We start from the raw sequence: 13,925 nt of genomic DNA, 5'->3' as shown, positions 1-13,925 counted from the left end.
TTAACGCGTAATCCAGATAAGAAATGGAAGCCATAGGGAAACAGGAACACTTATGCACGCCGGCTTTCATAACATTTGTGCAAATGATTTCGCTGGCTAACTTCGCTCGCAGTGAATCGCATACCGTGAAGCGACAAAAAATTTCCTCTGTAATTTATTATCTTACCAACAGTCTGAAACGGCGACGTCGCCAACACGCGTGTCCCACTGTTGACTCAGTTCAACATTATTCATATCATAACGCTCCAAAATATTTAAACGTTTCTTTATAATCTCCTGTGAACACCGGAGAAGACTATGAATTTGTTACAATTTCGTTGAGTGCGAAAACTACAACGTTCTGCACTTCATTCATCTTTATTAATTATTATTTATTCGTTTATCAAACACTTTTATATATTAATAAGATTATAATCTTAAATTTTTATTTCACTTGCATTGTTTAGGTTTCGTACAATTGTTTACATCTTCAAGCTGTTCAATGATGTGTGTAGCGTATTGGGTTTTCTCAAATTCTAAGTAGAACTAACAAAAATATATTCCATATAAAAATGAATTAAAAGAGAATTAATGATTTTATTTATCAGAAGTCAACTAAATTAAAATAATAGAAAATATATATAGTGTCTAGGACAGCACAAATGCTTAAACAACTTGCACAAGACACAATCACTGTAAATATTCTTTATTTAAAAAAAGGATTCAAAATGTTACACAAATTGTAAATAGAACTAGCAAAAATATAATAAATATAGAAAAGTATCAGGGCGCGTTACCTGACCTACCCAGACTATAAACATTCATAATAACAAATGACAACATAGTCATTATAACAAATCATCATCATTATAACAATCAGTCATAGTCTCATCATAACAAATAACAGACTCTAAACAACTTCCTCAATATTCCCTGACAACAACCAAACACAATCACTCGAAATATCCAAATACTACTCCACGGATAAACCAAAAACTAGCTTTTCTAAAACGAAAAACGCTCAACATACCTTTCCACCCCTTTCCCATTGTTGACACACACGTCTTCAAGGACACGAAAGCTTCGATCAACACCCCTCTTCCGGTTTGTCACTAGATCCTGAGGATGCTGTTATTGGAACGGTCCTAGCATATCCCAAGGATATCGATCATTGATCACGACTCACAAGAAACTTATTTCCAACAAAACTAGGAAACAATGGCTGATCACGTCGGTTGGGGGCTCGAATACTACAACAGGGGTACGCGGTTCAACTGGAGCAACGTGCAGGTTCGTAGAACGAATCAAAAAGTAAAAACAGAAAAGAAAAAATGTAGACAGAGGTTGAAAGAAACTGTTGTCGGTGTCGCACGCGAATCTACCGTATTCGACAGTACACCACGTGGAGTTTCTGGGCTATTGAGTCTGTAGAGCGGCAGTTTCGCCTTCATATATCGCTGTTCTCCACTGCTGTCCTCCCTCCAATCGACACGCGGATCCCCCCTTTCTCACCTCCGCCACCTTCAACCTCTTCATCATCGTAACCCCACCAATGTTGTTCACTCAAAAACTCATTCAAAAGCAGCCGCCCGCGTTTTCAACGACGATCCCGGAGGATGTCTGATCCGCAAACCCGTGATCAAGGTCCCGCGTATCCTTGACACGCTGCAGCGCCTGGGTCCGTGTGTCTTTAATGGCGATCCTAATACCACGAATCAAGGATTAAATGGAACTGTAACGAAACTCGGTCCTCTGGGATGTTGTAATCAACGGGCTCGATTATATCGGCTCAATTATTATTTCGGCTAGATCGAATCTTAGCATACAGCTGATCCAGTTTATGATCGAATTAATCGCGTTAAGAGTCAGTTTGATATATTGTGGTCGTTGACATGGATTGGTTCGAACCATAAAAGTGATTTGTGTGTACGAGATATTAAAATAGCATTTCACTGAAATAGTTTTCAGATTAGAAAGGGAATAGATTATTAGAAAGTGGTAAAAGTAAATTCGCAAGTTTTATACGGACGTAATAGTAACTTGTTATTGAACGTGGCACGTGGAAATATTTCCGAATTAATATATTTTCGAATGAGTATATATTTATTCAACAGCAAAGTACAATGTTCAGGTGTTCTACCGGGTGATTCAATTATTACGATTAGACTGCGGATTTTACGTGTTTATGACAACACTGAATCAGTGAATTAGAAAACTGGGATAGTATTACAATAATTTCAGAGAATTTCGTAAAAATCCTCGGTCTAATTATATGATAACTAACAGTACCTCTAGATTAAAGTTCATCCGAAAATAATTTCGTTTCTTATTTCTTTTTGATTAATATATTATGTTAAATTACCTCAATATTATCGGCAATAACCTTCAACTGATTTATTAGGGTCACTGATGACCCGAGGCAAACGAAGTTCGTTTTGCAAATTCACTTTTTAATTAATAAGAAAATATAACAAAAGCTTATAAAACGAAATATTCGAAGAGTAACAGATATACAACATTTTGTCTTTTTTATTTGAGTTCAACCATGACGACAGTATACTAATTATAAGACAGCGGATCTTTATGCAAAATAAAAATTTTCTATCCGATTTGCAACAAACTGGAGTGAAATAGAAATTTATTTTCTTAATGTTTAAGAGGTTGAAATAATATAACAGCATTTTTAAATTTTTCTAGTGGTTTAACTGTTTTAAATTACACCTACTAATTAGTTCACTAATTATATTTCTGAAAAGTACTATAACAATTAAGCGCTAAGTAAGCAATTTACGGAATTCTAGAAAATATAAACATGTATCTTATTTTTCAATTATTGAAAATAATAAATAAATAGTTCAATAAAGTCAACTTGCAATGATAATTGATTTACATCACTCTGCAGGATTTATGAATAAATTTTGATATTTTTGAGAGTTCTGTTTGGATAATTTATTAAATTTTTTTGAATCTCAGCATTTGATTGCATGTTTAACCTTGGTATTAACACTATGAACGAGTAACATTAATGAATCACAACAAACTAGTTATTTCACTCGAGTTTATTAGTTCCACTATTAATTTACGAGAATATTGTTCTACTGTGCAACATACATAACGTTTGAAGAAATGGATAGATACCGTAAAGCCAGTTAATCCGGAAGATCAACTGAATATTAGAAACTGAACGATTATTATTGTATCTAGCGTTGATTTAAAAATTGTTGTTAACAAATAGTACTATCAGAACACATTCTATCTCTCTAATGTATAGATAAAAGAAAGGATTAAAACAAATCGTAGTGCGACTTATTACACATTGCCACTGTTACAGCAACAATATCTTAGTAGTTACTAGACTAAGGATCTTTATGCAAAATAAAAATGTTTTGTATTGATTGTGGAAAGCAGAAATAATATAAAAATTGATTTGATCCCTTAACAACTTCGTTATATTAAAAACAACGTTACAGCATTCTTCAATTTTTAAAATCTTTTCCCGTTTTATATTAAACCCAAGCAATTGCTTTATAAATGCATAAAGATCCACAGTCTAGTAATTACATATAAAAAAGACCATACCTATATTTATTATTTAAAATATTATGAATACTGTTGTAGGCAATGCAATTTTATTACTGGAGAACATAGATGTCTCCCACTCTACCTTTCCCCTTCTACGTCACTATTCCCCACGCTTCCGCCACAGCCCGGTCACGTGAGGCGTTTCGTCTCATGTCACGTGATTAATCTGCGTACTGACGGAGAAAGGGTTTCTCCCTTCAATTCAAGTCAATTCGCCTGATCTGGCGACTCTCTCTCTGTTACAAATATATGTACATAATGTTCACAATTTTTCAAGGCTCAATTAGCCTATTTTTAATAACTTATTTAGGAACATGTACGTATGTATATCGAACAAGGCGTCACTTATATTACATAAATGTTATCTGATAATCATTCTCAGACTTTATTTTTGACCCATGCGATTATAAAATGTAACATTTGCATTACCCGGATATCTTATCGCCACTGTACACGGAAAAGAGTATTCTTGTACCACACATTCGCATGATACACTGTTCCATTAATGATAATTAAAATTTGTCACCACAAATGAGGTTACAGAAGACTTGCGAATTTCCAAGGTTTGCTTTATGCAGAACAAAGTTTTTGATACGGAATAATATAATAAATAAGAACATAATAAAACTAATAATAATAAAATAAATATAATAAAACGACTTGAAAGATGTATTGTACAGGCTAACAGTAACTGTATCAATTGTTTCATTCTTGAAATGTAATTTATTTATTATTATTTATAGAATAATATATATCATATATAATATCATACAATAAAAAAAAAATATAGTTATAATACTATAAAATAATATAATTATTTATACTATATTTATAATCTAAAAGATCATAAAATACATTATATGACCAAAATAATTAAAAAATGTGTAAAGAGGGTGATTCTTGGAACTGGGACAAGTTATTGATCTTTTTTAAGTAAAAATAGAAAAAAAATGATAGAGGAAAAAATCATATGTCATAATACGTCCTAACTTCCTATGACCTTCAATCAGTCCTTTCCCCTACTATAGTTCAGTTAAATAGTGGGGGAAGGTCACCTCCCACCTTAGCGGAATGAAGAAGTGGGCGGGGCCAAATATAACTCGCGGCCCGTGAGTTGGATAGATACATACAGGTACTTACATACACGATACAGAATGTAAAAGTTAATTAAAATAAAAGTAGTATTGTAGTTACATAACGACAACGGATTAGCCATAATTACGCAAGAACGAATTGCATGCTAGAGAAGTCCGCGAAATGGTGTTTGTCATAAACTGACATCGATTACGGTTCGCATCGTGGAAAGCAATTTAATCGACCCGTGCCACAATTGTGAAACTATAATACTTAGCTTCAGATGATATCTTTATAATTTATCTTGATACGCGAAATAACGAAAAACCGGAAATATCATTGCCGAGCATGCATCATACCGTTGTAAAATGAAATTCTCGCAACTGCGTGTCATGTTGCGAATTGCAAATCGGTTATGTTCAATGCTTTATCGCGCTGTTATGACGCGGCACTGGAAACACGCATTGCGTGACGGTAGGAACGCCGAGCGCGCCTCGCCGTTTTTCGCATTGCATTAACGGAGATTAATAAGACTTGTTATTACTTGTCTCACTTGCTGGAATTCACTAATCTCCGAACCGTAAATGAAATAATTAACATAGCGTTTGCAAACGTATCTTTCAATGAATCGGTACATATGTACAGGGTGTATAAAAAGTAATGGTCGTCCGTCCTAAGGGTGAATCTATACCTCTGGATCGGTGGACATTTGTAAAAGAAACTTGCCGTAAAATTGTTGTCAGAGTTTGTTTTTACATCAGTACCTTCTACTCATCGAGACGAAAAGAAGTTTGAAAGGAGCCACATGTCGCAAACAAATAGTTATTTGATTGTGTATAATTATACGTATAGACAAAAGCCTACTACAGTGAAGTCGCGTTTAATGTCCCCGATCGGGTACACGATCACTGTCCAGTGCCTACCCACTCCACTGTCATGCTGTCTTTCTCTACGTTCGCCTTTCTTTTGAACTCTCGGCGCGGTAGACGCAATCATAAAAAAGATAATGTCGGTATGCGATCACTGTCCGTGCAGAACACAGGCTGTTGGACAGTAAACGCGACTTTACTGTATTACATCGGTGTTTACAGATCGTGTGCGTGCCTCAAGCCAAACGAAATCTAAAGGGACATTCGTCGCTAGGTCCGTAGACGTCATCGTAATTTTAGACGTCATCATAAATTTGCAATTGCAAAATATGAAAGAATACCTTATATCCATTGTTATAAGAATATTAATCCAGTATTATAAAATTTGTAAAGGACGTTATAGCAAGCAAAAAACGAGCTGACTATCCTTATAAATCACGTTGACCGTAACAATGCCATTCAAAATGATCCGAATGGGCAAGTAGACGATGACGTTCACAATGAATTCATTTTATAATTTATTTTAGCTTTTCCCAATGCATACATCCGAAAATATTTCAAGGTAGTATAAAATAATATAAATAACACAATATTCTAGAAGTGTGTAATATAGGCTTGCTAATGACTAAGAAATTGATTTAAATAAATAATTCAAGAAGTATGTTAATCAAAATTGATTATTATGTAAAATTTTATAGTTTTTATTATCGTGAAGTGTTCTTCATTGTTTTTCTATTGTCTTAACATAGAATCGTTGCATAAGTCTGTCTGTTTACTACGAGTTTCCTGTCTAATTCTGCACGGTGCATAAAATCTGCATTTACAAATTTGAGATCGGCTTAATATCACTATCTTGCGAGCTTCCTTGTCGTACGGTTCTTGCTACTCTTACGTTACGTAAGCAATTTTTGGCTATAGCTACTGTTTGAGTTAGGGCAGTGGTCGGCAAACTCATTAGTGAAATTTCAGCAGTACAACGATTTAGATTTCTTTTGAGAAACCTGCTTTAATAATTAAAGTTGTATTAAAATACTATATTCAATTAAAATAAGATACATTTATGTTAAACACGTAATTCGTGGAAAAGCCGCAGTCAAGAAGCCAAAGAGCCGCAGTTTGCCAACCGACGAGTTTGGGCGGTCGAGTGTATTGCTTTTCCTGATGATTTCCTTGATGAAAAAGTTAATGCTACTGCAACAACATTAGAATATAATATTTAACACTAAAACTACCACGAGGGATCAAATGATTCATTTTACATTTTTTATTTGACAATTATTGAGATTGTAAAGGTGTTTTCATGGGAATTGATTGAATACATTTTTTGACTCCAGTATATATTATAGTAAGAATCGGACAAAATATAAATAAATTTAATCTTATTATTTTTATAATACCATGCACGTTAGTCACACTACAATCACAATCACAATACAAGTTAGCTTTGATGGTCGGTATGTTTAGTGTTAACTGTGTATTTTTGAAAATGTTGTTTTGGATCTGCAAAGGCTGTTCCCATTAAAAATAGGATACTATTTCATGCCACTTTCTTAAAATTTGTCTATAAAAATTGAAAATTCCATAAACATTCGCAATCTACTCATCACTGTCTGCAAGTCCAACTTCGGTATTAATTATACACTTTTACTTGAAGAGGGAAACACTGCGAATATTAAACCGGAAGAATATTCTCACGTTATAAATAGATCAGTTTGCACATTAAAGAACATTCTCACACAATTAACAAACACAGCAGTGAATTATTTATCGGTAGATCGCATAATTTTAATAATCTGATTGCTTCTCACGTAGCTAACCTCTTACCCACGAGTATCGTAAGGTGAACATCATCGGATAGATAGCACAGTAGTATCAACAGGGTAATTATAACGTAAGAGTCAACAATGGTATGTAAATATCGCGGGATGTGTGGTATGCACGAGCATACTACTCCGAGTGTTTTCGTTGCTGTGTTATCAGCAGTTATCTAGAAGCTGCGTTATTCCACCGGTAGATAACCACGATCGTCCAATTCTTTGGGATTGCAAAACCGAGCCGTGGTGCGGCACCACTCACGTCCCTCGATAGTAATTAAATGGCATTAATTGGGTCACAGCGTAGCAATGTGCCTCCTGTAAATAGATGTTTCGCGCACCTGCTGCTTCATTTCCATCGTCTGACGTTACACAGAGCAACGAGTACTTAGAAGTATTGACATTGTGATTCACCGATTCCGTTTCAAGCTATAGTTTATTGCCCTATAGAAATCGTCGAGTGCTCAATATTCTAATAGCATTTTGGACGTTCACCTGGCGTCGACAATTCACCAAATAGGGTAACTACCGATTACTGCGGTATCATGCTTCGCGCGCGCGATCGTACTTTATATTTTAATATTATTCCTCATTTATCACGAAATAATAATATGTGTAAGAGCATTTTAAATTGTAGAAAAATGATGTGTTCTAATACAAAAAAATTAACGATCCTCAAAACCTAACAGCATAAGAAAATATTTAACAATAAAATCGGTAACATTTTGTACGTATTTCTGCGGACGAAAAAGAGCCATGTGCCAATTACTGCGGATTAGAATTTGAAATATACGAGCGTATAGAAACAAGCTACCTATCTAAGCATTAATTTGTATAACTCCTGAGTACACTAACAAATAATGTTTTTATTACATTTTAAATGAATTACGCGTCTTCGGCCGCGCACAAAAAATCTTCGAACAGTTTCGTCCACGTTTCAATTTGTTCGACGTGATTCAGCTTCGAAGACGAAGCCGGATCACGTATTTTTGCAGACCAATTTGTTCTTTTCTCGGTAACGCCGCGAATTTATCTGGATCCCGTAAACAAGAACAGTTGCGAACTTTCTTTTCTCCTTGGGATTGCAACTAACGGAGGAGAACAATTCTAGTATTCGCCAGGCCGGTGAATGTACCACGAAATCGCTACAATTATATCGTGCGCCGCGGTCATTCTTTCCTGCAGCAGCACAAAAACCTACGTTACAACGAAAACTTTCCTTCTTTAACGATCGAGGACTAGAAATCGGGGAGAAACGAAAACAGAGGATACGTGACAGGTTCTCATACCGCCGTGCCGAGACAGTCCTGAATTATTAACGAATAATAACAATGTTCAATCGTAAGGAATAGAATGCAACAATAGTTTGGGCGCGCCTGTGGGATCTCTGTGAAAGCTTTAATTTCTAACGAACTATTGTAAAATAATTCTGCCCGAGGTTTGCGAACGCACAGAGAAAGTATCTTTTATTCTTAAATGAACTGTGTTATCTGTAACGTGAGTAAATGATTGTGGAAAAAAGATCGTGGTACACGAAGGTGTTCACGGGAACGGAAAGTACCAGATCCATTTTTACGGTTTTCTACCGAGCATGACTAGACGGCAAATTACCTCGAATAGTTATTTCTTATTTTCATTTCAAATAAAATTCGCCCAGATCGGCGCAGCGTATTTCCAATTTTGTGTTATGGTGCAAACATAGAGAACCTCCGAATTTCCTAATCGCCGGTTGAATATTATGTGCTACCGAAATTGAGGAACGGTGGAAAACGAATTTCACGGAAAACGAAGAATTGCCCGACTTCTAGGAAGCGGAACGAGAAACAAAGCGTTGCGTGAATAATGTCAGCCGAGAAGGCGGTGGATTTTCGCGAGGTTGCTTCGCGATGCGTATAAGGTGGAAGAAGGAAAATTACCTTAACGTAACACTGAACACGCGCGATGAGCTAGCTGAACGAACACGGTTACTTGTTACGTGATAATGGTTTTAACGAGCCACGATATAAGAATCTGTTTGTGATTTTTAAATAGAAGACTTAATTTGCTCCTTAAACGTGCGCTTCCAGCGACCGGACTTGAATCTTGAAATTGAATCGCAAAATTCATTTTGTGTCTCAGATGATTAAAACAATTTTTGTTTCAGAGTATGAAATTAATCTCGGTATCCCACAGAATATGAAATTACATATCTTAATTATTATTTTATTCGAACCGTGTAGCATCAGTCAGTTTATACTCAATTTGTCTCTAAATTCTGCCAAGCTCTGAAATGAAATCGGTGGTAATCTGGTTTAAGTTGCCTCTCGAGTGAACCACGGAAATACAAATAATATCCGTCACAGCTAATGAATACCGCAAATGATTAACACATCGACTTGTTCATTTGAATTACATAATAAATAACGAGGAACATAATAATTTCTTGTATCTACAAAGTCTCCATCGATGACTCAATTTACTGAGAAATCGCGGCAATTTCGTATTTTCTCACCGCGCAGTAAGAGATCAAGACGAAAATAATGCAGCTTTAATCCGATAATGAAGCAAGTATGTACTATACATCGACACCAATTACCTGGCCCGCAATTTTCGCCTCGTGTGCACGGACATTAAACAGATGGGTACAATGTTCTTCGGCAGATTCTAATTTCATCCGTCGAGCCTTGTAATCATTTCCTTTTTGACGTCTGCGGTATGTCACTTCTACGAAACACTGATCGTCCATCAAGAGATGGCAGTGATTTCGATGGTGGAGCGCGGAGGGATAATAGCTGAGCTCTGATTGATTTTCTATTAACAATACCACCATCGGTCAAAATGACCGGTTCCAGATTTATTATTTTACAATTATTGGAATAATAAAAATGATTTTATAAGAATTGATCGTATAAATATCTTTAGTAGAGCACTTATTGAAATAGGAGCCGCACAAAGTCTAAATAAAATCAATCTTGTCATTTTTAAGGTTGATGTAGTGAAAAAATAATTTTTTTAGACATTAGTGACCATAAATAAAAGCATGGAGCGCCCACGAAGATTACGTCAATATAGTTTAGCGCTCCACGCTGTTAGTTATAGTCACTAATGTCTAAAAAAATTATTTTCTTCTTTTTAGTGCATTTTAATATAAGCGTGGTTTTTAAAAAGTTATTTTTTATATATTTTTTTTAGCTATAAAATTTCATAGGACGAGAATTACGCCAAAAATTTATACCGTTGGAAAGGTATAGTTTTCAGTTACATTTTCGTTGCAGAAAGTATAATGATAGCGTTAACGTATGAAAAGTTACAGCCACATTTCTGAAGACAATGTTCTCGGCAAAAAAGTCCCTTATAATTTTATTCAGGAAAAAGCAATTTTCTATCTCTCTCTCTCTCTCTCTTTCTCTATCTCTCTCTTGGCGATTTATTATGTGTATGCAGGTAGATTGGTAAATGAGAAATTAAATGTAAAATCTGATGTGTATGTGTGAGGGAACTAATCTATTCTTTAATCACTATTAAAATATTTTATTCCCGATAGGATCGGCACGCGAAATTTTAGTTGTTCTACTGAATTCATATCTATTGCGTGTATTATATACTGTATTGATCAGAGATTAAACTTATCTTTTGTTTTGCAACAAACTTCGTATAAATTTATCGTTTAGGAAAATGTCTGCTGCTGTGGAAGTTTTATAGAGAGAAATATTGCCTCCGGGAGATTCTTTAAAAATCTGTATAATAGAAGTTCCTTGACAACTTACTTAGAACGTTTATTAATACAGCTTTTGTAAAGAAGCACGAACAATCTTTGAGCTCTGAATTATTTGCATGAATGTTGCAAATAAATAACGTATTCAGAATATCAATTTAATTATGATAAATTTATTTAACATCGTTGTAGTGATATTCATTAGATAGCATTCTGTATTTGTACCAATATTTATGACTCTTTCAATTTGGCAAGTTCTGTTCAAACTGAAACTTCTTTTTATCTAGTCTCGACAATACCTCAAATGTTAAAACAAAAGTTTTAAAGTTTAAAAAATTAAATGTTCTCAATGGGTCCTATTAAAAAGTGCCAGAAGTCGTCAATCCGTGATATTAATTTCTATTAATTCATGAACAGAAACAAATGTATTTATTTAATAGAAAAATATAAATTTATATTTATTTTCACAAGTATTTATTAAATGAAATATATAAAACTATTGTAGTTAAATAAAACTCATATAAAATGTCTGTTGCAAGCTTTTAAATCTAACTGATGCAGTCTATTTTTTGCGGATATTTATACAAAAGAACAATATTCTGCATTAATTCGATGAAACAGTAGTTAAATAAAAATTCAGTTCACCATTTAATAGTCTTTTTACGTTGAAAACAACATGACAATATTCTTAGATTTTTTATGTTCTTCACTGTTGTGTGTGTGTATTTCACCCAGTTAATTTCTTCACAAATGTAAAAATCCGCAGTCTATTAATAATACAAATCTTGTGTTCGGTTCTCAATAGTTGGAAGAACGCGATTTTATTTTCTAGTGATATTAGGAACAGTGCAGATAAGAAATGTTCTATTGCATTCTCACGAGTATAAACTAACAGAAACGTATGCAGTCTGAAAATGCACTTCTGGACTGCATCTACGTACATTTGACTTGGCATGCATGTTAAATGACAATTGAAATGCATACCGAAGTCTGGTGAACACCGCAATGGCAACAACAGGAAAAGACAAGCCAAACGAGAATTCAAAAACGTATATTGACAAGTATTCTGTGTGTGTTACCAGGTATTTATAAATTATTATTAAGAAACGCAAAATAAAATTTTAAATATATTATACAGTCACACATACATATATTTACAAACGAAGGGCTCCGAAGTAAATCTATTTGAACCACAACAGAGTAATATTTTCGTTTTCTACTTAAGTGTGTAAGTACTAGTTAATAAATATTACTGAATACTACTGAAGTTAATAACTGAAGTAGTATTTGTTAATAAATAGTACAACTAACAATCAGTTTGAAAACACTTAATTATTATCTCAGTTTTCATGCTCGGTGACTTACACTGATTGGCTTCCGAACCCTCTTAATATTCTCAATTTTAAAATTAATTGAGCATGGATTGATAGATTGAACATTTAACTCTTTGATCAGTCCATTTCTGATTATGTCCACTTGCGTTAATATTTACGTTTGCAAGCATTCTATTGTTGCACGATAATCTGATACATAACAACCGATCGCGTAAGTGAAATCAGTGAGTCACAGTCAAACATGATCGTTTGCTTGACGAAGCTCTTACAATTGTTACGTATGCGGACGTTTCGGTTGGTGACTCTTGACCCTTTCGAAGATATATGATTTTGGTGCTATACATATAAGGGACATGGATCCTCCTATTAATCGGGTTGATTCAAGTGAACAAACGCAGTGTACGAATCGTATCATGACGTTAGTTCGAGCAAGATTGGGTAATCAAAGTTCTTGTCAATCAGTTTTGCCAAACGCTACCTATACCGTCAGTGATCGCCCCCGCATTTCTAGGTACGTTAAAACTCAGAGTGTCATTTCCTGGAGTCTAATCCAGAACATATCAATCTATATTAATATAATAGAGTCTACCTTTATTTATCATTAGATTGCGGATGTTTATGCATTTACATGAGAAATGAGTAGGTGTAATTTAAAACAGTGAAAACATTAGAAGAATTTAAGAATTCTGTTATATTATTTTCAACCTTTTATCCATATTGACAAAGAAAAGTCTGTTTCACTCCAGTTTGTTATAATTCAGGTAAAATATTCTTATTTTGCATAAAGATCCGCTGTCTATTTATCACATACTTTCGAATTTCCTGTAGTTGGTATTCTACGACGATATAACTTTGCCGTTCGAGGTGTATCTAGCTAAGGGGGTAGACTTGTTTCCAGGATTGGAAGGGTGCGGCATACCCCTTCTCATTTCTCGGTAATGCAAAGGTGCAGTTTTTCAGTAGTCAAAAGCGCTAGATAAAAGATCAATCTAGGGCGCAATCGCCCTGAAAAGTCCTATTTTTACGTTTACGAGGCGTAATTTGCATTATTCGGCAGCATGTAGCTGTCGCAGCTTTATGAAAAAAGCTACATGTGCAGCTTTATGCTTACGAATAATGCAAATTACGCCTTGTAAACGTAAAAATCCCGTATTAATTTAATTTGTAGAATTGCAAACAAATACTTTAATTTATTATGTTGACAAAAAATCAGTACAATTCAATTTGTCCCCCAGAGCTATATGTAGACTTTGATCTGGAACACAGGACCGTATGCACATTAATCCCTTGCCCTACGATTTATTTCACGGTTTCAGTGATTAGAACTCTTTTTGTAGTTCGTAATTTCCTACAGAAGCAGAAAATTTATATCTATTGTATGCCTACATGTCCGCCAATAACTATACATTAACAAAACCAAAATAGAATTTCATCTCGGTTTAAAGGAAATTAATAACACACATATTTATTAGACACTGTTCAGAATCTTCAACAAGAGTCTGACACGATATTGTAGGGTAAGGGGTTAAATAAGAAAAACAATAGCATAAAGAAATGTTTTTAAGCACCTTGACTTAAA

The 13,925-nt window shown here is 34.5% G+C and overlaps 1 protein-coding gene across 3 annotated transcripts in view; it reads right to left on the bottom strand.

Moving 5' to 3' along the window:
* The window catches only part of LOC143214431 (aquaporin AQPAe.a), a 47,355-nt gene that overhangs the window by 20,546 nt on the left and 12,884 nt on the right, over positions 1-13,925 (bottom strand). The window contains exon 1 of one of the 3 annotated variants that reach the window (XM_076435514.1): positions 1,010-1,417. The exons of the other annotated variants lie outside the window; for them this stretch is intronic. Within the exon in view, the coding sequence (XP_076291629.1) occupies positions 1,010-1,028 (19 nt within the window). The 5' untranslated portion in view covers positions 1,029-1,417. Of the gene's footprint in view, positions 1-1,009; positions 1,418-13,925 lie in introns of those variants that run through there. 3 annotated transcript variants of the gene reach the window in all.

The sequence above is a fragment of the Lasioglossum baleicum genome, chromosome 1 (assembly GCF_051020765.1).
Source record: "Lasioglossum baleicum chromosome 1, iyLasBale1, whole genome shotgun sequence".
NCBI classification, from domain to species: Eukaryota; Metazoa; Arthropoda; class Insecta; order Hymenoptera; family Halictidae; genus Lasioglossum; species Lasioglossum baleicum.
Note: the sequence above shows the minus strand (reverse complement) of the source record. Positions and strands in the feature narration are given on the sequence as shown.